Below are 24,278 nucleotides of genomic sequence, written 5' to 3'. Positions count from 1 at the left end.
TTATCCAATTATCGAATGTCCACCTCCATCACTAACATGTTAAACAGCTAAGATGAGAACCCTTGCATGTTCGGTGGCAGGATGCCAGACTAAAGTTTCTTTATTTAATGTATCATAACTAGAGGTTGGGCTTTTTGGTTTTTAGTTTTTGAATTTTCGGCGGACGCAAGTTTCGGTTTTTTCTGGCGAATATTATTTTCGACAAATGAAGTACTGACTTTTTTCACTGATTTAACTTGGCAATCCTGTTTGGTAAAAAGTCACTTCGAGTCAATCTCGATATTTTTGACAGAATGAACAGTTTGTTTACCAGTAAGTAACATAGAAATGGTAGTACTTGGAGCTGCGCTTGTACAAGAAATTGCTATCATCATCAAACGCAAGTTAGACGAGATAGCCGGCATAGAAAAACACAAGTTTACTTCCAAGAACTAGGTTGACATGTTACCATTGGGTTGTCATGCTGGGTTGAGTGAGAAGGCAAGACATCACGTGGTCTGTGTGTTGATGGAGCTGCCACTCAATCATCGCAGTAGCCAGAAATGATACTTTTTCATGACGCCCGTGCACGGTTTCATGTCAGTGTCCTGCAGACAGTTGGTAAACATACTGGATACAAGATGGATACAAACTGTATGTTCTATGAATTAAAACCGTATATATTTATTACTATTTATTATTTACTTAACAAACCCAAGTGGGTGATGATGGAGAACAAGCAGTGCTTAGTTAGCAGGTGGCAAGGAGGCGGTTCTTCCAGATCTGCAGAGGCGTTTAACCGAGAGGAGCAATACCTCATATCGCACAACTACGCCACTTATCCGGTAATACCACAGTCGCATCACGCCCGTGGCTTCCCTACTTAGTTAATTTTCAGCTCGTAGGGTAACTTAGCGTAACTCGTGCTCAGCAGCCACGGCTTGCACACCAACAGTACCGACCCTTTTCGGTTAAAACTGAATTCTGAAAACTTAATTCGGTGTACTTTTATCGTTTTTCTTTTTCTGGTCTAAACCAGAAAGTCCAACCCCTAATTATAACAAAACTGGCTTACCACGTGATGAATGTGTTTTTTCACCACCACTTAAGTCCACGGGGTTAAATCATGCCATAATAATACAGCCCTACTTTGCCAGGACAGCAGTTATTCAGCAATCGTTTTTAACCGGCCCAGTTGAGCAGTGGAATTCTCTCTCCCTTCCTGTATTGTTGAATGCTCAAATGTGAACAAATTCAAATGCTTGTTATTGATGCACTGTAATGCTCTCCCTGTTGGGGCAGGACTAGCTACCTGCATTACTCGTAAATAAATAAATAAATAAACAAATAAATAAATAAGCAATAATTAAAACGACTACAGCAATGCAATGCATTGAACATTAACATCGAAATGGAAACAAATGCATAAAGAAATTATTGCCTTGTAGGCAGGCAATAGGAGATGCTGTTTAGCTTTTTTGAAAACATGAACTGAATTTCTGCTTAAAAAGTGACACTTCTTTGTCTTGCACTAAAATTTCCCACAAATGTTTTCCATTTTGTTTAGTATATGGCACCTGATTACATTGGGTATCTAGTGTGTCCATAAAGTATAATTGCACGTTAGCCTCAAGATGAAATGTTGAAAGCTTCGTAGCTAGGTTTGGATCATGTATTACATCATTTTTTTACTTATTTATTAATGCAAAAGCATTAGATGGCTCATCGGCACAAAAACCTGGTGTCGCCGGCGATGCAAAACTCCAGATTGGTCGAACCGGTGCGACGTCATTGAAGGTGGGAATATACGAATTGTATCAGTAATAGTCGGTACTATTACTTGCAACTGCACAAAGTACAAAGGGATAGAGTATAACTACAATAGAATTGGAATATAATTAGAAGGGAATAGAATTAGAGTGGCATTGGAATAGGATGACTTAGACAGAGGAGAAGGATAGGCCTAAAAATTAACATGCAGAAAACCAAAGTAATGTTCAGTTAACAGTCTCGCAAGGGAACAGCAGTTTACAACTGCTAGTGAGGCACTGGAAATGGTAAAGGTCTCCTTAGGGCAGGTAGTGACCGCTGATCCGGATCACGAGAGCGAAACAACTAGAATAAAAGTGGGGTGGAGCTCATTTGGCACAGTGACGTGTCATCGTAAAGCATGCCAAATGCATGCAGAAAGTAATGAGTATTGTGTGTGAGCACTGAAGGAGCCAACCAAATTTTCAAATTGGAATTGTGTAGCAGAGCACAGACAACATATTTAAATGAGAAACAACAACTGAGAGAAAGAAAAATAAGTCATTGGGGAGGACGTTGATTGGTCACAAGAAATTTGAGCAGTCTATCAATTCAAAATTGATATGAATCAATCATTCAGGAATGAAGTTGCAGTTGGATTTTGGCACTAATTGGGTCTGCAGCCTATGAAACAGCCACAACACATTTGTTGGGGTTTTAAGTGACATTTTGCACCTCTGCCATGTTTCACTGTGCAAGATGAGCTCTGCATGTTAGTGCACAGCCAGCCAAATCTTTAGGTGGCTTGCGCGATGGCTGTGCTTTCCGTGCACGTGCATCTTATGATGGAGCAGACTTGCAAAAATATCAAATCTAAGCACAGGCTCACCAAGCCCATGCTTAAGATTGAGCTTTCCGCAAATTTGCTTCGTTGCAGAACGCAGAAAAAGTGGTCGTCGCACACGCTAGCTAAAGATTTGGCTAGCTGTACAGCTGCCTGCGATATGCTTCCATAGTTCACAGATGTGGTTGCACCTTGCCAGCCGCTGACATCACCACACAGGAACACAACCACGGCACTCACAGCTGGCCTTTATAAGTGGCCAATTTTCACCCAGTCTTGGTCAAGCAACTATGTAGTGCCAGGGAGGAACAGGCTTACACCACGCTTGCTCAGTTATTCTCTACAATTCAGCCAGAAAATGTCGTGGGCAAGTTCTTTCTGGGAGCTCAAAAAATTTCTAAGGACCATGCAACAAGGCTTAGTCACAATTTATACGTAAAACTGGCATGGCCAATTTTTATTTTTTTTTTACGGGATTAAGATAGGGTCCGACTCTGGCTGAGTGAATGCTCCATTTTAGGCTGCATTCGCGCAAGCATTCTGCACATTTTTTTGCTCAAACAGCACATTCTAGGCATTATTCGAAAGCTATTGCGCACTCTGTCAATCATTAGTGCACACCACTATACTGTAGCTGGATTATCAGCTGCACACGAGGTGGTATTGCAGATGATGAAATCGGTAGTTTCATTGACATGACCTACTTCAGAGTAAAGAGACTACTTCACTTGAGACAGCTTTGCTTGGCCTACATATAGGGTGGATGTTTATCTAGTATCATATGGTCTCAGGATGTGCATTCGTTGAGTTGTATTTGATCGACAGCCTTTTAAATGTAGCGAAATTTGGTTATTTTGGGCATGAATATCTGCTGTATATTGGGGTGCACAGCATCTATATTTTTACCACTTGGGACAGACGATGCACCACTGCAGTCTGTGAAGTTTAATCAGCCTCTCTTCATTAGTTCGTTTTTTATTTCCTTTTCAGTTTAAAGTTTTTTGTAATACTGCCCCACGATCTTCAAACTGGAAAGGCAGTTAAAAAATAACTAATGAAAATAAATTGATTAAACTCGGCACTAATTCGAAACTTGTTCGCAAACTTATTCACTAAAGAGAAGAGACACAACATTTTTGCTTGCATGCTTTCATGTGTCAAAGGACGCATTAGAAATAGTATATGTGGATCACCTAGTGGTATTCGCCTGCGACAGCTAAATAATTTATAATTGGATTTCTTTTTGATCCATTTTTTGTTTCATTACTTGAACGATGGCTGTGACATGTGGTTGGTGCTTAGGTCACATGACACATAAAAAAAAATGGCAGTGCAGTCATGCCTCGTTAATATGGATGCTTTGGTACCCTGGCAAAACTGTCCAGAAAGCGAGTCATCCATAATAATGATTTGCGAGTAAAGAAAAAAGAGTTAAGAAAAAACACCTTATGATTAAGGTCGATCTGCTCCTGTACGTGCATGGTGAGCAGTCAAGTTGAAATAAGACAAAATCTTTGATTCGCCTAGTGGTTCATGACGGGTTGACGTACCTCCTACTATGCCTGTTCACATCCCACAAACTGCTAGTACATAGCTCTGATCACTTGGCTGACAGCTGCTGAATGCGGCTAGTGCAAGCTGCAGAAGAGTTTTTTTCACTGCAATTCACAGTGTGGCAAATCATAAGGCATGTTTACAGGGCCTCTTGGCACTGCGAAGCATGAAACCAGAGATGGAAAGGCCATCATTGAGGCGTTGCCACTTTCGCACTGCCTCTTGCTAGTGATCTGCACTCAGAATACAGGAAACGTAAGATCTGGATAGGGCAGTCAAGGTTCTCTTCTCATTGCTGTTGATATCAGCGTGGCAGAAATACATGGACTTCAAGAATTTTGTGCATTGTGGTCTTCAGAAAAACTGTCCATAATTCGAGTTGTCCACATTAACACGGGTCATAATGATGGGGCAGGGCTGTTTAACGACTTTTACGTCATTTGTTAATTGCCATTCCCAGGTCTTGAAGCAGGCTGGCTTAACTGTTTTGAATTGAAACTACGTATCAGCAATTATATGGCAGTTTCTTTTCGTACCTCATGTGACCTAAATACCAACTTTACGTCACAGCCATCGTTCGGTTGGTGAAACCGAAACAGCATTGAGAACAAATTCGATTATAAATTATTTTGTGGTCTTCGGAAAATACCCCACAGTGATCCCTACAGTCTAATGTCTAACTCATCATTTGAAAGAAGAAAGCATGCAACTAAAATTAGGTGTTCATAGACCTTTATTGCCAGGTTCCCCCAAAATCTCATGGTCATTGCCTGCATGAAATGACATTATCTCATAGCAAGGTCACATGGTCTGCTGTCATTGATTACATGAACCATTAAACCCCTTTCAAGTAAACTGTCTATGGTCCCCTTACTGGCTAGAAGTGTACCATGTATTCTTTCTTCTTTTTGCCTTCAAAATTGCATAGTTTGGCCTTGGCCTCTTTTGTCTTTCCTTCAGTTTTTTGCAGTTTGTAGAAAGGGTATTACGCTGCATAGAACGTGTCGGGTGCAATTGCAGTAACTAAGGAAAAAGGCATAATTGTTTTTTTTTCCCCATAAGTGTCAGTTACGCATCTTGCCTGATCACTTTGTTATAATTTTTTGTTTCAATTGGTTCTGAGCTGTAGTCACAATTTCTAGGGACTGTATCCTTATCCTTTTTTTTTTTCTGGCACACTGCACTGAACTGAGTTTTATTTCGAGCCTTTTTGTTAGCCTTTAGATTTCAGCCCCACAGTTGAGTTCTGGCAGGCTGCAAGGTGCTGTATACTTGACTTTTGAGGGATATGAGTAACATGCTGTTCAAGACTTTAAAGTGCCTTCCAAATGAAGTCCAACCCATTCTTATTTTCCTGATAGTTTCTATTCCATGCTCCATATCTGAGGTTGCTACTAGCCTAGGAAAATGTACTTCCTTATTAGTTCCAATACCTTACTGCCTATCAAATACATTTTTAAGGTGTTGGTGCGCTGTACTTAAACAAACACAAGGGCTTATGACAGAGAGCAGAAGACGAGACAGGTAACTGTCTTCCTGTTCTCTGTTGTAAACCCTTTTATTTACGTACAGCTCGCCAACACCTTAAAGATGAAAAACCAACTAGCAACCATTGCAGCATTGCTTATCAAATAATGTCGTTCCCTTTCCAGAGTATTGGTTATTATGTTATTTGTTTTCTTTTTTTTCTTGCTAGTTCTTAGGCCCACCATACTGCTTTGAGTGTTTAGGTCCTTAATCGTGTGCTCCGCATTCTCCGCTGAATTGCTTAGCAGTGCAATATTGCTAGCCAGATGCCACTAGGCGTTCTCCATTAACTCTTACATTAAGCATTTCCCTAGTCCACCCGCCGCGGTGGCTCAGCACTTACGGCGCTCGGCTGCTGACCCGTAAGACGCAGGTTTGATCTCGGCCGCGACAGCGGAATTTTTATAAAGGCGAAATTCTAGAGGCCCGTGTATTGTGCGATGTCAGCGCACGAAGAACCCCAGGTGGTCGCAATTTTCGGAACCCTTCACTACGGCGTCCCTCATAGCCTGAGTAGCTTTAGGATGCGAAACCCCAATAAACTAAACCAAACTTCCCTAGTCCAGCCCTCGGAACACTTCTTGTAAACAAGCGGCAAATAACAGCAAAGAGATTGTGTCACACTGCCCAGTACCCTTTCTCATTGGTGTTCTCTCACACTTTTTTTTAACACCGTTAACATTAACTGGACAGGGTTGAGTTGAGTCAGGGTTGGGCTAAGGAAGGTCATGCAAGCTCAACCACAGCACATGTGCAGGAACTCGTTACTTATGAGCCACGCCAGCCGTGCTGCACCCTCATAGGTTCATTGGCACAAGTGGTAAGTGGGCACCTGCTTTCACGGCAACCCATCCCCGGGCATGAAAGGAATTTATTGCAATTTATATTAAGCACGTCTAGTGAGTCACCACACCTCTTGCAAGTGAGTTAACTCACCCTGCCCCAAGCAATAGCCAGCCCACTGGTGCTTAAATGAGCCCAACAACGATATCTAAAGTAGTTAATGTTCAGTAGTCTCGGAAGGGCACAGCAGTTTATGATAGGCAGCAAGATGGTGGAAGTGGTAACGGAATACATCTGCTTAGGGCAGGTAGGGACCACAGGTCCAAACCATGAAGGTGAAATAACCAGAAGAATAAGAATGGAGTGGAGCGCATATGGCAGGTTCTCTCAGATCATGAGTGGCAGTTCACCAATATCCCTCAAGAGAAAAGTGTACAACAGCTGTATCTTACCGGTACTCACCTACGGGGCAGGAATGTGGAGGGTAGTGAAGAGGCTTGAAATTAAGTTGAGGGAAGCGCAGCAAGCTATGAAAGGACAATGATAGGCATGATGTTAAGAAACTGGAAGAGAGCAGCATGTATTAAGAAACAAATGTGAGTTAATGCATGATGTCCTAGGTAAAATCAAGAAAAAGGAGTGGGTTTGGCCAGGGTATGTAATGTGAAGGCAAGATGAACGAATGATCATCGTGATTTTTATGAACAGCAAGATCTCCACGCGACAGACAAGCAGACCCTGACTCTGTCAAGTTCATGTCGACGCTGCTTACTGTCACTACGTATTCTGTGCAGATATTTCCTAGCATATAAACATGTGCTTCTTCTGAACCATAGTTATGAATGTCTCTATTGTAGCTGGTGCTTGAACTGAATAAAACTTTTTCATAGTTTATGAAGGCTACATATTAAGATTTGTTTTATTCTGCACACTTCTTTATTACTCCATTGATGGCATGAATAGGGTTTATTGTTGAATACCCTTTCTGGAAACAAGCCTGGTTAAAGTCTAATGTTGCTCGATTGTATTAATGATTACTTTCATAAATATCTTGGTAAAAAAATGGACAGTAAGCTAACTGGTCTGCAATTCTTCAAGTCTTTGACATTGCCTTTCTTGTTTATTGGCAATATGTTAGCGTTCTACCATGCTTTTGGTAGTGAGGTGCAAGGCATTGAGATATACAAAGTGGCAAGCTTCTCAAGCAAAATATCTTTGCCACCGTTCAACAGATTTGCACTTACCTCATCCTCACCTCCCAATTTTTTCCTCTGCATTGCTTTCGAGGCTTTTATTCCTATTTTTGCTACCAGAAAAATTTTCATTCCTTCTATGGGATTTTATCTGTTTCATTACTGACACAACTATTTCGGCTACTATACAAATCCTTGGACAGCTTCTATGCCATTGTCCCTTCTTGTCTCTTATTATGTATGCTTGGCCTCTGCACATGCCTGTAATTTTCTCTTCCATGCATCTTCCATTCTTTAGTGCTTGTTCAATCCTCTCTATATCCTTATGTCGCTGTGCTCGTGCTTATTAATTTCAACATTTCTGTCAGTTTTATCGCATCTCTAAAGTTTGAGCCCTCCAATGCTGTGGCATTTCTTAACGAGATTCTTTGCCACCTGGGAAGGCTTGCTAGTGTGTGGTTACATATTCTCCCCAAAAGTATATTGGTAAGGTTGCCATTCATTACAGTACCGTTTATTGTGATTTTGCTTTATTAGTTGCGATTTCTACTTCTTCAGAGAACTTTCAACCATGTTGTCATTGTGACTAGATGTAGGTGCTTAAGCTTGCACTATCTTAAATTTTTATTTTTATTGAGCTGAAAGGAATGTAGAAACCTAATTTTTGTTGCATGTTTTCTTTTCTACGGTGATCCGGAAGACATTACGATGCATGAATCACCATGTAGTACTATTCGCCTACAACCGCTAAATAATCTATTATCGAATTTTTCTGTCATGCTGTTTTATTTTTGGTTTCATCAGCTGAACGATGGCTCTGCCATCAAAGTGTGGTTATTTGTAATGTGAGGCATGGAAAAACAGCTATATAATCACTGCTTCATCGTTTTAATTCACTACAGTGCTGAAACCAGCCTTTATGAAGAGCCGGAATGACAAAAAATGTATAAGCAGCGACTATGCTGCAGTTTTTTTATGCCTCACATGACCTATAGCCACACTTTGACGTCACACCCATCATTCAGCTGTTTAAACCGTAACTGAAACAGCATGAGAAAGAAATTCGGTTATAAATTATTTAGCGGTTAGGAGAATACCAGGTGGTAATCCATGTGAAATAATGCCTTATCATAACATCATCATTCCAAACAAGAAAATGCGCACTCAAAAGTTGAGTGTCGATACTCCTTTAATTGCATTAACTATCACCTTTTTAGGTAGTACTAAACTTTTTAGTGCTGTGGTTTTATTGATAAAGAACCCCACAACGCGTTCTCTGTGCGGAAGACTCCAGTAACAGAAGACAGGCTTGTTCCTTTAACAATGTGGGCCTCAACATTCGTCCTAATCTAACTGAGCCCTGTGATATCCCATTCAGTGCTTCATAACGCCTTCAGACAGGACAGTTTGGCTAGCGTCATTACATTGGATCTTCTAGGGGACAACGGTCTGACACTGTCCTTTGTGTTGATTTAGACACAAGTGTTTAGTGTAATCATACTTTATTCACAAGTTTCATAGAACTGACAAGCATGTAGTATATTACTTACAAAGAGACTGTAGTTGGTTTTCTTTTTTAGTGCAACATTGTCGGACCTTCTGCTGTAAAGTAGTGGTCCCCAAATCAATAAATGTGATGTTGCATGTCGCTATGGGCTCTCCTAAAATGGCAGCCCGGCATTCGTCAGCTTGACGAACCGGTAAGCCCTTGTCTTCTCAGACGTTTCCAGTACAGTATTTGGCTACCAATTCTGAAGATTATTCCGAGCAGTGTCTCCTTAACTGCCACTGTGGGAGCAGTGTTCTAGGCTCGGGGTTGCCACCAGGGGGAACAGCGAGTCGCACGCGTATCTGAAAGTGAGGGTTGAGTGCAGGGCTGTAGGAGAGTGTGTGGCCGTCTCAGCGTTGTCTCTGGGGGAAGGCTGCTCTTTAAAAAAAAACGAACAAGCTGCTGCAGCTGGTCTGGAAGCGTGCTTTGCCAACAGCTGTGCAAAGCTGTTGGCCAGTCAGCTTAGCTGGGCAGACAAAAGCTCTTGGAATGCAAGCATCCAAGCAACACCTGCACAGCTGTTACAATGTTAAGAGCACATGGTTGAGGGCACCACAGCAGGAGTGGCGGGATCTCTGTGTGTCACCTTTGCACACGCTGGAATTGGAGCTGGTTCGAGAGAGAGAGAGAGAAAGGAATTTTAATGACAGGAAAGGAGGAGAGGTCGGCTGGTGGTAACATGACCCTGGCCTGCTACCCCACAAGAGCTGATTGGAGGACAGCTAGAAGATAGGGGAGGGCATGTTATGGCTTACATTTCTGCATCTTCTCATTTTTTGTGGGGGGTTTCGTTTTAAGAAGGCCTTTTGGGTTGTTGTTGTGATACACACTTTGCTAACAACGAATGAAATGACGAGGCTAAGAAAAACTTAGGAATGAAACCCACCCATTGAGCTTCAGAAATATGGGCACCTGGTGTTGCCAGATGGCTACACGAAGCTGACTTGGAAAAGTCCTGTAACGTGGCCGACTGGCCAATTTGTCAGTTTTCAGTCTTTTTCTTGGCTTTGCTTGATCTGACAGCTAAAAGTTTCACTTTTATTAAAAGCTAAGCATGACTTGTGTTCATGTATTAATGTCACTTTTGGAATTAGAGCAAGTCTTTTTGTTATGAAATACTGATAATTGATCTTTGGTCATTATTGTGTCAATGACAGTAGCATGTGTGACATTCATATATTTCATTTCTCATTACATTGAGTCATTTTCATGATTTTATGGAGTGTATTACTACCACAAGACAAAAATGAAAAGACATCACTTGTCTTAACAATGCAGATCACTCGAGTAGCAATATTAGCCTTATTTCAAGGGTTGTAGCAGAGTCTGCCATCAGATATGTCTGCTTCAAGTTACTTTAACAAGGAAAGAAGGAAGGCTTGAGCACATAAACTTGAGGCAATTACGGCATTGAAACGTGAGTGCGTTTATGGGACCAGCCAGCGCATCGCATGTGCAGGTCAGGATCCATATGTAATTTCCTTGTACTATGTAAATGATACGGAGTTTAATACAGATTTATTTTAATGTGTACCAAGCTCTAGGAAGTATGCCTTGTGACGCGACTCTGTAACACACTGTGCTTTCTCATATTTCGAAAATGGAATCTTGCAGCAGGCACATTGTATTTACACTACCGTTCTGGTAGGAGTCACAAATTGCTTTGCATACTCAAGTGCAGTTTGCATATTTCTTGCATGTCCTTTTAATTTATGTCAGAATTAGCAACTTTAAAATGTGATTTTAACAAGCCTGCATTTTGCAATGCTCATTTCCAGATGTTATCATAAAAATAGTCTTTCCAACTCAGATTGCCATTTTTTGTTTACTGTTATGTTGGTGCTCACTTTGTGGGTCAAAACTGAGAGTGATTTCGTGTTTCATAGAGTTAGAGGTGCCCTATTACAGTTTGGGGCCCCTAGAGGAGCCCTGTTGATGTTTGGTTGGCAGCAAGAAACACATTTATTGGTGAGAAATTTGGAGTTGCAAAATGGAACTTGATTGAAACTGCTAAAGACTAAAAAATAAATATTAGAACTGCTACTGTTGATTAATGCTACTTGTTTAAAACTTGGAACATTGTTAGTGACATTGAGAGAAGTATGGACTCCATGATAAACTGGAGGGAATTGGGGGGTAATGGGTTCTAACCTTGGGGATTCGCATACAAAAAAGTGCTTGATGCCTTTGCAGTTTACTTGTAAAAATGACCTGTCTCGATGATGCTTGTTTTTAATTTTGGCATTTTCTAGCTTATAAAAGCATTGTTTCCAGTTAAAGCCTCTCTATAATTGGAACATAGTAATCTGTAGATATGCACATAATTTAAGTATCCTCATTGTCCTCTCAACCGTCATGTTCAGTTTCTCTGGTTATTAATCAAGTTCAGCATACAGAGTCAGTGTAGGAGATCAAAAACATTTTCAGGGGAATCTTCAGTTGCAAATTACATAAAGGAAGTGTAAAACAATGGCTGAAGAATTTGGAAACTTGTGACATAAAAGGTGTTTCTCTCGAAAAATTAAACAGTTTTATTACAGCATTAGAATACTGAAAACCAGGGGAATGCGTTTAACGATTTTAATCATTTTGCAGTGGGAAGCTGTGGAAAAGAAAGGTGTGGCATCCGATTTATAATAGAGACCACTCATAACGAATTTCATTGTTGTATAATACGCATGGGCATCCCAGGAGATAGCAAACAGTGTGACAAAGCTTTGTGTTCAGCAAAGAAAAAGAAGTGGAAACTGGTTTCAGTACCATTTACATCAAAATCCAGCTTCATGAAATATTTAGAAAGCGATTTGAGGCTAAAAGGTGCAAATTTTAACTGCTTCTCTATTTAGAATGAAAGTTTAGATTTTATATGTATGTGCGTGTGTGTGTGCATGTCTGCTAGGTTTTATTGTTCTAGAACAGTTGGAAAGGTATACCTATAAATGTGGTAAACACTGGAAATGGGGAGTAAATGCATCGTATTAATTGTTTGCTGTTTGAAAAAGAGAACAGTTGGTGGTGAACACTGTTGTCGCGTGTCAATGTCCTCACCCTCCTGTGCTGCTTTTTAAAGTTGGTGCAGTTGCAGCTTGCAGCAATGGCCCCTGATTGTTTCCAGACTCATGAATGGATCCTTTATCATTCACTAATTTTTTCGTATTGTGAACCGCATCTTTTTCTTTTCATTGTTCTGGGCTGTCAGTGCTGCCAGGCATCAGCAGGAGTTTGGTGTGAACTGACAATATGCCCCACTGCAAAGCCACACACGTGTCACCATTCTTTGGAGCCCTTTAGAAGTTTTTTTTTTTTACAGACAATGGCATGTACTCAAACTGTAACAAAACCGTCAGTCCGCAGATGTTCATTTTATTGGAGCAATATACTGTTGCTTGCATAGAAATGACTGTAATTATTTGCATACAAAAAAAGTCTAATAGCATTGAACTTAGTGACAAAAAGACAGGACTTGTACATCATCACACCTGCTGTGAGATGTTGATTGTTATTGCACCTGCTACTTGGCGTAATGTACATGACTGTGGTAATTTTTTGACACCCACCGTTTCTCTTGGCTCTGACAGTGTTCGGAAACCAATTTGGAATTGATAAATTTCTTCGTGTTCTGGCATAGATGGCATTATTTCAGTTTTTTAAGCTCTGCAATTAGTCACTTATTTTTCATTCATCGAGAGACTTTATCAGAACGCTGTGCTTTGTCACAAGGTTGAAAGGTACGGATGCTGGCTCACATGCATAAATCCAGTGAGGCCCCCGTTTATTTAACTGCTGCCCAATATCGTTAATCAGTGTACCTCGCACACTCCGCACTTGTGGCCTGTTCCATTTCTCAAGACTTCTACATTTTTCACTCTTTTCCAGCACAGATTTAGAAAGCATCTCTTTTGTGAAGCACTACTTAAACTTCACTTCATTCCATGTAATTCATGATGCTTAATCAGTGCTTGTCTTTTTAGAGGCTGTAAAATAGTTTCAATCTGTTTTACATAAATTAAAATAGCTTGTATTTAATATTAATATTCTTTCTGGAATTTAATGTTTTTTCATTGCTGGCTGCAATTTTCACTAACAGATGCTCTTCTTTGGTTTTTTGTGTAACTTCTTGGGTACCAGGATAGCCTCTCTGGAGCGTTCTTGTCTCTCATTAATGTATTAAGTTTTCTGACGAAATCACTCCCTCGAATAAGTTCTTTCCCACTTATTATGCAGTAATTGCTGACCTTGATGAAGGTGGTGTTCTGCAATCTGACCTTGATAATGTCTTATCATGGTTTGCTAAGTGCCTGATTAACTTGGAAACAAATGAATTCAAACACATTGCATGTTTTGTGTTTTATTGCATTGCATGTTCTATGTGTTTTAAAAAATTTACGAGACATATATTGCCGAGAGCAGGCTTCAGTAAAAAGTAAACATGAAATGCATTGCCGCACCGACACAGAATATCCAAGGGTGATTAATGGGTGCTCCCAGCCATACCCTTTGATTGGTCTCAGCCAGTTATATACCCGGCCTTTCAGGGAAGACTTAGTTAATTTTCAAAAATAGGCTTTTGGGGTAAAATTATGGCTTTTGCGGCATAGTGTTAGCAGTGTTGGCAGACACCAGAAAACCGGGGAATCGTTTTAAGTAGTAAGCTGGCTAACAAAGCTTTAATAATTCACTTTTTAACTATTAGAATTAGGCGCTTAGTTGCAATCGGAGATTTGTAGCCGGTCGCTAGCAATAGCCGTATCAGTTTTTAGAATTTTGGAAGCACCATTGTCCTCGGTGCTGTGGGTCAACGAAATTTGTCTACATCACGCCAAAATACATGCGCATTCGAAAAACATGCAGACAACGCAACCTTTCAAGTGCACCTGACTAGTCAAAAAAGCCAGATTTTGTCGAACTACAGTGCCAATCATGTTTTCTAAATTCTAAAAGCAGATATGGCTATTGCTTACGACTGGCTACAAATCTCTTATTGCATTAGCTAGCCTAGTGAGGTTTAGCCAGTGGGGCTAAGTAGCTATGGGCAGTTTAAACTGGCTGTATCTTTTATCTTGTGCTTTGGCTTTCATCACATATGATAGGCTGGCTACTCGGGTGCTTTTTCCACGTCTGCACAGTGGCTTCTTCACATGCCTGCAGATGGCCATCTTGCGCCGGCTTGGTGTGCCAAATGTGCCTGATAAACCGTAGGGAATCAGCAGCTGCGTAAAAGAGAGGGAAACTGTAGGTAGGGCAGCACAGCAAAGGGTGACTGGCTGGTCTGGAGCCTCTGTTGCCACAGGCACTCTTTATTTATATGGTAGAGCCACTGTGCTATGGTTTTCACGGGACCGCTAAATAGTAAAAAAAAAAAAAGACAGGCCAGCCGGGGAATGTAGAAGCTGAAAACAGCATGCGAAAAAAAAAAAAAAAGTATATCGTTTTCTGCCCCTTTTTTTCTTTTATTTCTTGTAAGTTCAACATGTGTCTTTGGATCTCGCAATGCTTTATGGCACCTCGCGATCGCTGCGTGTGAAATGCTCTGCAAATATGGCTTCCCATTAGCCCGAGCTGCTGTTAGTGGAACGGCGGCAGCAGGGAGAAAGGGGCATGCGCGGAGCGGTTGAGGTTGCGGCACGTTTTCGCGGTGGCCGCTTTAATCCCATGCACAATTGTCATCTGCTGCAATGTAGAAATTGCGTCTTTTTAAGTTATTTATTGCCTCTTGAGTCTTTTTTTAAAAATGCAAAGCGGATGACCCAAACAAAAGCCTCTAAGTTTACCTGCGCTACCGCTACTCGTACAGCGCTGCTTGCGCGCCGTCTGCCGCTGCATAGTTTTGTTTTTGCGCCTTAGCTTGCTAGCGTCACAGGGGCAATTTTGGAATTGTGCTAAAATCTGCAGCAAAATTCACGTCGCCAATCAGTGTGCTGAGCATCGGCATGAGTTTAGCACGCACAAGGCAGCTGAACCTACTCGGTGGTTGCCAAATGGTGTTAGCGTATAGTTTCGCTTTGGCTGACTTGCCAATGTCGTAACGGACCAAATGTAGGCTGTCATAATGCCAACCTGAGGTAAAGCACTGTCGCAACGTGCCATTTGAGCCATACCATGGTGTGAAGCTGCTGCCACAATTGTGGTGTAGCTGGCAAGTTTGTGTTGCATATGGGTTTATTATGTGAACCCATGTGAAAAAAATTGGAGGACACTAAAGCTTCATCTTGAAGAGCAGGACGCGACAGCGTGTTGCAGCGCTGCCAAGGAGTCCACGGAACGCTATCGCCTGTTTGGTGCGACCCCTTGCCCGTTGGACAAAACGCTCACAGTCTCTAGGAGGGCTCTCAAAACACAGACCCTGCTCCACATTAGCACTCGTAGATGGCTGCGGTTCCATCACACCAGTTCAGAAACGAACGACACTACTCCGATGCAGAAAGGTCGCCTACGGCGCGCCATCTGCCAGGCCTATGCCGGGCACGGCAAAGGGAGTTTCAGTGGGTGTCACACATTACACTGCGACTGCACACCAAGCGCGGAGGAAATTTACCGGAAACGTATAGTACTCGCTTAATTCCGACATCTGTAATTTACATGCTCGTGATTATCATGTACGCCTCAGTGCAGATCTAGAAGATACGTTTCTAAGGAACCCGTGCATTCACTAGACACGCCTTTATTCATCTTCAAATGTCGAGCCATTATGGCGGAGTGGAAGCATCCCCGTCTCAAACGACAAAGGCCCTTGTTTTATGAAAGGGTTAATGACCTAGTTGGCAGTCAACTTGGCTTTTAGTTATTTATTATCACTGCAAAAAATGGAGAGCCTACTGTTCTTTAGGTTATGCAGTGAAGATGCACCAACTACTGAATGAGTAACAAAATTTTTGTGGCTTCATATAGAAGGCAGGAGATAAGTGCATGTGCACATTTGAGATGGCCAAAGTTCACAGTGAAAACTTGGGCAACAGAGTTAAAAATGGCAATGCTCAAGTGTTTAAACCTTGTAGTGAGCTACTTTTGACATCACCGTTTCCCTGGAAACAACCTTGCTTCTGGATCTGAAAATAAGACATGGCTGATGGCTTACTTTTAAGTGCATAAATGCCTTATTTTTTTCATCAAAATTTCATTACTTTCTAGCTATTGCAAATTAGTTTTGTGCATTTCTTTATGCATTCCTTTTTCCTTCACTTTGTACAGCGCTCTAAGGCTGTCTGAGGAGCAAATACGTCGTGGAGATCCCTCAGTTTTAGCATAATTCCATCTGGAAGGTATGGCTGGGGGTTACAGCATGGGTGCAGCAGGGGTAGTGATCGTAGTAAACTGAGTGACACCGCTAATCCAGAATTGTGTGACCCCGATAGAAGCAAATGAGAGTCAAAAGGCTGGCTGCCTGTTCTAGTGGCATTTGCCAGCCTGTTCCCCCTCCCTTCCTTTTCTGTTTTACAGCACCTGCTCTGTGTTATGCTATCATAGGCCTTGGCCATAACAGGCCTGGCAGGTGCACGTGCATGCTTGGAGGGTGCACCTCACCAGCCTTCTCCTGGAGATGGCTGCAGAGGTGGGGTGCCGTGCACAGTTATTTCTTTTTCCCTCCTTTGCCATATGGCCTGGGGCGGTAAGGATAGATCTTTTCTGCATATAGTGTTCCCAGTCCTATTTCTGATCAGCCTATTGCAGCCAATGCTTAGATTTTCACAGTGGCTGAGTGGAACAGCAAACACGGTTAAAGGTTGAAATTTAAATGCTCCGTGGAAAGGCTGCAATGTTTGCCTTTTTTGAGAAGGTGCAGAAAACTGAGCTTGGTGTTTGGTGCGTCCGGGACTTTTATTTTGTCTCAGACGTCGCTTTCAATTGCTATAGACCTTTCCAATAGGGCCCCCTGGGGGTCGCCATATTGCTTGCTGGACTGTTGTGCGAATCTGCCGCTAGCGCAGTGGAAGCATCTGCGGAACCGGTTTGCAACAGTTCAAAGAGGAGGTGTTTCGACATCTTCCTTACCCGGCGGAAAGGCTTATAGCCATCACACCAGGACTCGTGTGACCGTGGGACGTCCACCTGGTGTTGCAGGCATTCCTGAAAGGGGAGACACAGATAGCGGCGGACGAGGCCTTCCAGAACGCAGTGCACAACTATGTGGAGGTGTTTCTCAGGAGCGAGCGGGTGCAGCGCATGGTGGCCAGTGGGGCCTGCTCGGCGCACGACTTCCGCGAGGTCTTCCGCGCCAACGTCGACAAGCGCGTGCGCAGCCTGCCCGAGATGGACGGCCTCTCCAAGGAGACCGTCCTCGGTTCCTGGATGACCAAGTTTGACGCCATCTTCCGCGGGGACGAGGACACCCGCAGCCGGACGCAGCAGGGCCGGGGCGGCGCCGGTGCCCTGCTGCCCCACGGCCTGGCCTCGGAGCTGCTGCTCTCCAAGGAGCAGCTCTACGAGATGTTCCAAGGGGTGCTCAACATCAAGAAGTTCGAACACCAGCTGCTCTACAACGCCCTTCAGGTGGGTGCCCCTCTCTGTGCGATACTGAATAGAATTGTGTTCCTATTCAGCAGCTGCATTGCTTGAATAGGCTGAATAGCAGCACGAGCCAGGGTTACACAAAGGGTTGCACATTCAATTTTGATTCACTTAGAGCCTTGCTTTGAAACATTAAACTGGACCAGGGGACACAAGTAGAGATTGAAAGGACTGTGCATGTCCTGTGTTCTTCGCTCTTTCTCGTCTACTGGAACAGTTTTATTTTCCAGTTCATGCTGTACAAACTGGCACCCTGTCACATGCTGCTTGAATTCAGTGCTTTTATTCTGTCACCCTATCTTGTGTATGCCCACAAACTCACTAATGCTTGCGCAGAATGCAACATCAATTCTAGGGAACAAAGAAAGGCACGAGGGTGAGTGTAGAAAGGCCAGCACAACCCCTAACCTACAGCTTAGAACCTCAACAATGAGTGTCACCGTCCTGTGTGGAGTAAGCATGCTCTCACGGGCTGTAGGTCATACAGAAAGTGGTCGTATTGTTCTGCGTGTGCATGTGTATGTTGTTGCTGTATTGTTATTTCTTTGATTCAGCTGCATTTAACTGTTTTTCTGTGTAACATTAGACCCAAAGTACATGGCCCCAATTGAGGGCTTTGGGCTGGGTGCTTTTGTGAGTTAAAAGGAAGGGACACAGTACAGCTCTCTCTTCCTGTCTGAGGAGAGCGAAATGTGGGGGAGTTTCTCAGTGACAAGATCAGTGGGCAAGCACCTTTAGGAATCGGGCTACAGTTATGGCATCCAGTGTGTTGCACAGCTGATGTTTTGTTGGTGGTGCCTTGCAGTTGGACTCTGCAGATGAACAAGCAGCCGCCATTCGGCGGGAGCTGGATGGCCGAGTGCAGAAAGTGAACGAGATGGAAAAGGTTTGATTTTTCCCCTCTCATGGTTTTCATTCTTTGCCTGTGGAGTGAATGATTTCATAGAAATTTGTTCGGCTGTGGAAAAGCGATATTAGTTGGGTTGTGCGAATATTCGAAATGTGCAATATTTTACGCATAGTATTTGCTATTCGATTCACACCGCAGCTTCAGTATTCAAGCTATTCGATCGAACATTCAAAATATTAAAAAATTATGAAATTTATTTTTCATGTGAACTTGTGTTGAAACATCGTGACATTTCCCTGCGGCAGCATCCGTCAGCAATCCTCTCGTTTTCAGTTCGGCACGGGGCGCACGGAAGCTGGGGCACACATGCACTGTTCTGGTTGTTTTGCGGTGACCGCTTTGACACTTCTTAATTTTATTTTGTTAGAATCTGGCAGCTGCATATCATAGGCCACAGAGGTCAAGAAAAAGCGTGTGACGGAAATATCATCGAAGCCAACCCGCACAGCCGCAGGGCAGTTGTGTGGTGGCGTGTTGTTGTTTTCGTGCCATCGGTTGGCGACAGCGCTTTGACCCATCACGGGGCTTGCAGTCCGGCAAAAGCGATACTTGAGGGCCACGTGTTGGCGTGAACACTGAGGTTGGGGCTCGGCAGTCCACATCCACACTTTGCCTTCAGGCGCTGCGAGAAAGCGAGATGGCCCCACTGACATTGCAGCTCAAGTTGCCATTCCTGTATCTGTTTCATGAGCTGCCTTGTTGCATTTTGCAAGAAATTTCCTTCCCCTTGCACCTCTTATATAGACCGTGGACATTGTTTCTCCAGTGAGGCGTTATACCTGGCCGCCCTACAGTGAGCTTCATGACAGCACTCAGTAAGCTTTTTGTCGTTTAAGCTAGCCAGTCTGGCCTATTAGAGTTTCTTCACTAACATAGTTATTTTACACGAAAGAGTGTAAACTAGGTTTTTTATTTTTCAGAACAAAGTTTATTACTGTTACTAACACATGGTTCTCATAAATTAGTGCCTGCTAGGCCTTACAGATATGGTAAGTTATGGTGATGGTAGGTAAAAAAACAATTCGTTTGCAGTACCTCTGTTATTTTTCATATCTGCAATTTGTGGAAAAGCACTTCTCTTCAGTTAGGACTACCTGTACTGATACTTCAAATGTTCTGTTTGATTCAATTTGCAACCAGTTATTATAATTCACAACCAGAAATATAATGTTTGCACATCTATAGAAATTAATCGGCCTGATTGCTTTGTAATCTGAGAAAAGGCAGACAACATCATTTTGAAAACAAGCCACAGTTAATACCATCAAGTTTCTCAAAACTACAGGATAACAAGGTGGCAGTAGGGGCTAGTTGGTTTCTGGGGACTTGCACACGGTTAACTTAATGCAGACAAAGACCACGCGCACATTGACAACTCTGTCAGTTGTCAGTGCACGCTTGTCGTGTGGTCGTTGTCTGTGTTCCCTTCACCATGTGTAAGTTCCCAGTCGTAGTGCGTTAAACTATCAGAGTAAACAGGACAACACCTATGAAGCATGCATGCAAGTGTACTTCTTGTCCATGTGTCCTGCATGTTGCCTCTGCTTGTTGAAATGTCTTCACTGCTCCAGTGCTTTTGGGGTGTCTGTCACTGAGCTCTCTACTAGCCGTTGCAGTTGGTGTGTGCCATTAGCAGTCTGGGTGGATGTGCAGAACCGCAAGCTGATGCCCAAGTTTGTGCTGAAGGAGATGGAGAGCCTGCACATTGAGGAGCTGCGGTCGTCCATCAACCAGCTCATGCTCAATCTGGAAAGCCTCCCCGTCTCCAAGGGCAGTGCCGAGAGCAAGTACGGCCTGCAGAAGCTCAAGCGCTACAACCACAGGTGGGCACTGCTACCCTCACTGTTCTTTTCTGCTTCATTAATACTTCAGGCATGCATTTCTGCCTCCGTACCTGATGTGTTGAAAATGGCGACTGAAGCAATTGATTGCTAGTGGCCCCTGTTTTTATTTACTGTACTCTCTCGATGCAGTTGCACAGGGCTTATACTAGAACCAATCCTTGTGCACCTCTCCTGGTCGCTTAAATCATTACCTGCGTAGTGGCAGGCAGACTCACCACAAATGGATGGTATTATGGAAATTTCAACTGTAAATGTAGCCAGTCCACAAAGATGGCCCAAAGTGTTAATCATGCCGAAATAAAGTTCCTGGGCCTCTTTCTGAAAGTTCCTCTTTCTGCCTGCGTTACAGCATCTCATTATCAAGTGTGAATTCGCAGTGCTCACTTAGCCTGAATCCTCATGAGGGTTTTAATCTTTTCTTGTTTTTCTTGGCGTGCGATGATGATGCACCAGTCGGCAAAGGTAACACCTGGATTCTCTTTTCTCGGGCATGGTGCATGCTGTTCATTGACTTGCAGCAGCCATTGTTCTCTGCGCGGTTGTGTGCCATGGGCGAGATTCTCTGTTGGCCATTTTCTCTGTTTACATGCATACGCATGCTTGCTTGTCAGTGTCTCAGCTAACAGTTGTCTTCTAAGGTGCTTTATTGGTAGGAAGCTTCTGCATTATGCTTCCTAATGAAGACCTTGTCATGTTAGTTGGTCAATAACACCTTTTTACGCTGTGAAGCCCTGCTCATTACGTGTCGGTTTAGCATGTTTGGCAGATTGCAGTTTTCTAAGAGAGTAGGCTTAGCTTGCTCTTCTGACCTGTGACTTTGATCATTGCCATTCACTCTTTCCTTCTTAACTGCAGCCTAACAGTCTGTTGCAATGTATTTGTTGTCTTATTTGTATTTATTTTTCTTGGAATTTGCCTGGACTGATGGATGCTTCTAGAGCTCCCTGTAGCTTCCCTCTGGTGTACATTTAACAGGTGGACACACGGGCCTGTAGTAGTTCCCTGCTTCCCAACTCGGCCTAACACTGCACCCTTCTTTTTTTTGGGTTCCTCCTCTACCAAGCAAATGACTGAGCTGCGCTGTGCTCTTGTATGCACCGCAAACCTTTTTCCTCTCTCTCTTAGTGATAAATGTGGCTTTAGTGCACTGACTTACTGGTATTTCTCATTGACACGCTCAATTATATGAGCTTAGTAAAGATCACGCTCAGGATGCACATCAGATCAGCGACACCTTACAGTGGCACATCAGGGTAGACTGTTGGAGCGAATGTTCCAACATTATCTAGGCTTGTCCTGCCATGTGTAGAATTGTCGAGGCAAGGGTGCAAAAATCAGCACTGTGAAAAAAAACAAAAGCTAGGTGCAGAAATTTGGCAGGTCAATATTGGGCTTGTTGTACAAACATAGAAAACATGGACCACATTGTATTAACGGAAATTGGAATGTGCTCTCCTTAACTCTTGAAGCATTGGGGCATCACGGTGTCTCATTAGCTGCTTTGCACATCACTTTCATAGAGTTTGTGAGCGAAAGACTTGCTTGGAAATAAAATGGGCGTGTCACAGGCATCATAAAACCTTTTGCTGGCACATCTCTTGCTCACCATGAGGTTTTCTTTGGTCAAGGAGAATATTGGGAAGCTGTTGCTGATGTCCTTTGTACCTCTTATGATTGGTTGGGACATTAGTCTCGTTGTGCAGGAGCTTGCGGTTTCGGAGATAAAAAAGACTTGCACTGGTGGCCTTTGTGCACTGATATTGTCAGTTGCTGCACCTGCTTCTTCGGCAAGATTTCTAACACCATGCGCAGGGCCCTCCATTTTTCCTTTTTGACTGGAAGTTGAATTGCGCAATTCTCTTCTGGTTAAGTAAATTTTGACTCTTGTGCCCCTTTGGCATTGGTAATCTTCTTAACTGTCTTTGAAGTCATTCGCAATGCCATGAGCTTGGATATCCTGGCAGCAAAACCAAGCTTTGATTTAATTGGACAATTCTTTGATGCAAAGCAGCTCCAGCATGGCTATCTTCCAGGCTCATGCTTTTGGTTGAGAAGTGGCTATACCATTACTTCCGTCTTGTTCGTTGAATTGTTGAAGGACTCTGCCGCACTAGCGCTAAAGAAGACAGTTGTGCTAGTCGGTGCTTTTTGCCACTTGCAATTTTGGAGAACAGTAACTGCTAGTATTGCCCAAAAAGTTGCAAAAATCCTCAAGCATGCCTTTTCTTTTATCTATGCAAGCCCATTTGCCTGGTCTGCTCTGTGCCTGACACCACTGGGTGCTGCACTGCGTAGCTCTTTAATCCTGCCGGCCGCAAAACTGTGAATTGAAATCACTCGCCGGAGGCTGGAAGACAGAAGTGCCACCCGTGAGCTGGATTGTGAGGGCATTGTGCAACTTTTCCATAATTAGGCGAGTCATAGCTTGCTCAGAATTCTCCAAGTCTTGTCACCTGTGGATCACGGGTCGGTCAGAATGATACACGTGCAGAATTTCCTCACTGGTATGATTCAAGAGTTCTGGAGCATGGCAACTACGGGGGAGCCTGCAAGCTGCTCAGCTAAAGATTTTTTTGTCCTGAAAGTGGGGAGCCTTCTAACATAGCCTCAGCTAGCATTGTGGGCACACGAAAAACAATGTAGCGGGTTTTCCGCTTCCCCTTGCTATATCTTTATGCTGCTCTGTCGGAGAGTTCAGCAAAAGGCCTCGAAAGTGAAAGGGAGCGCTCCATGGAAGTGGTTGTGCTACTGTTTCTAGGCTAAAAGAATTTACTCCATTGAATGTGTGTTTTGCTATGGTGAATGCAAAGAATCATGATGGAAAGAATGAGCTTGTCGATGGCATTCTTCAGATTGTGAAGCTGGCTGTTCCTCTTTGAAGAGCTACAGCAGTTTACGTGGTCCGTCTTATGTGGTCCGTTTGCTAGAATACACTGCAACTAAATGTTGACTTTCTTTAGTGGGACTATTCTTATCATCGGTCACGAAGGTGACAGGCTGAAGCCTGAGACAAGTGTTCAGTGCGAAGTGAAATGATATTTCACTTTAAGCGGGGATGCAGCTTTCAGCAGAAATTTTTTCTTTCTTTATGTATTTGCAGGAAATTTTTTGAGCATACTAGAAATTATTTTATGACTATTCTCATAAAGTTTTACTGTTATATCTCTAGAAAATTGTTTTCTAATGTATATTTTCCCTCTGAATCTTGTGAAGGCTGCAGAGTTAAGAAAATGTGGCACAAGGCTGGTTCAATGTTCATTCCATTCCTACTGTTACGATGCAGGTCAAGACATTCTTGGAACTTTTTTTTTGCGACGCACAAATTTCGGTTTTGAATTTTTGCAACAGTGTCCGTTGACATATCTAGAGTGAGAAGAAATTCGTTCAAGAAATCTGAAATTCGAAATTTGAAAAACAAAGTGTCCCAACCTACACTATGGGCTTAGGAGTGCAATAAAACAAACAGGGTCAAAATAGATAAAACAGTCGTGAAGTAATCTCTCCCGCAAGGTGAGCATCTAGGCAGAAAACCGTAATGGTGAAAAACGTCCACTGTTCAAGCGTTTCCCCACATTGCAGAGCCACTGCAGTTCACGAAACAATTTATTTAGGGTACTTCCCGGTTGATTCCAGTAATGAAACTTTGGGACAGCATAAGAAACAAGGCATACAAGTGGATACAATAATTTTCAAAGAATAAATTCTTTGGTAATTTTTTGGGGATTTCAAAGCTGCGTCTCTCACAAAAGTGGACTGAAGAGTAGTTTGAGTTCATCTTTTTATCGCGAGAGCTCGATCCATACGCTCCAAACATTCTTAGAAACTCCAAATTGTTATCCTT

The 24,278-nt window shown here is 42.9% G+C and overlaps 1 protein-coding gene across 12 annotated transcripts in view; it reads left to right on the top strand.

Moving 5' to 3' along the window:
- Cadps (calcium-dependent secretion activator 1) overlaps window positions 1-24,278 on the top strand; it is a 164,567-nt gene that overhangs the window by 2,006 nt on the left and 138,283 nt on the right. For all 12 annotated transcript variants that reach the window (XM_077641032.1, XM_077641028.1, XM_077641026.1 and 9 more), the window contains exons 2-4: window positions 17,237-17,665; window positions 18,489-18,569; window positions 20,247-20,416. In XM_077641032.1, coding sequence (XP_077497158.1) covers window positions 17,237-17,665; window positions 18,489-18,569; window positions 20,247-20,416 — 680 coding nt within the window. The remainder of the gene's footprint in view (window positions 1-17,236; window positions 17,666-18,488; window positions 18,570-20,246; window positions 20,417-24,278) is intronic.

This window comes from Amblyomma americanum, chromosome 10 (genome assembly GCF_052857255.1).
Source record: "Amblyomma americanum isolate KBUSLIRL-KWMA chromosome 10, ASM5285725v1, whole genome shotgun sequence".
NCBI lineage: Eukaryota > Metazoa > Arthropoda > Arachnida > Ixodida > Ixodidae > Amblyomma > Amblyomma americanum.
This window is presented reverse-complemented; position numbering and strand designations above follow the sequence as displayed.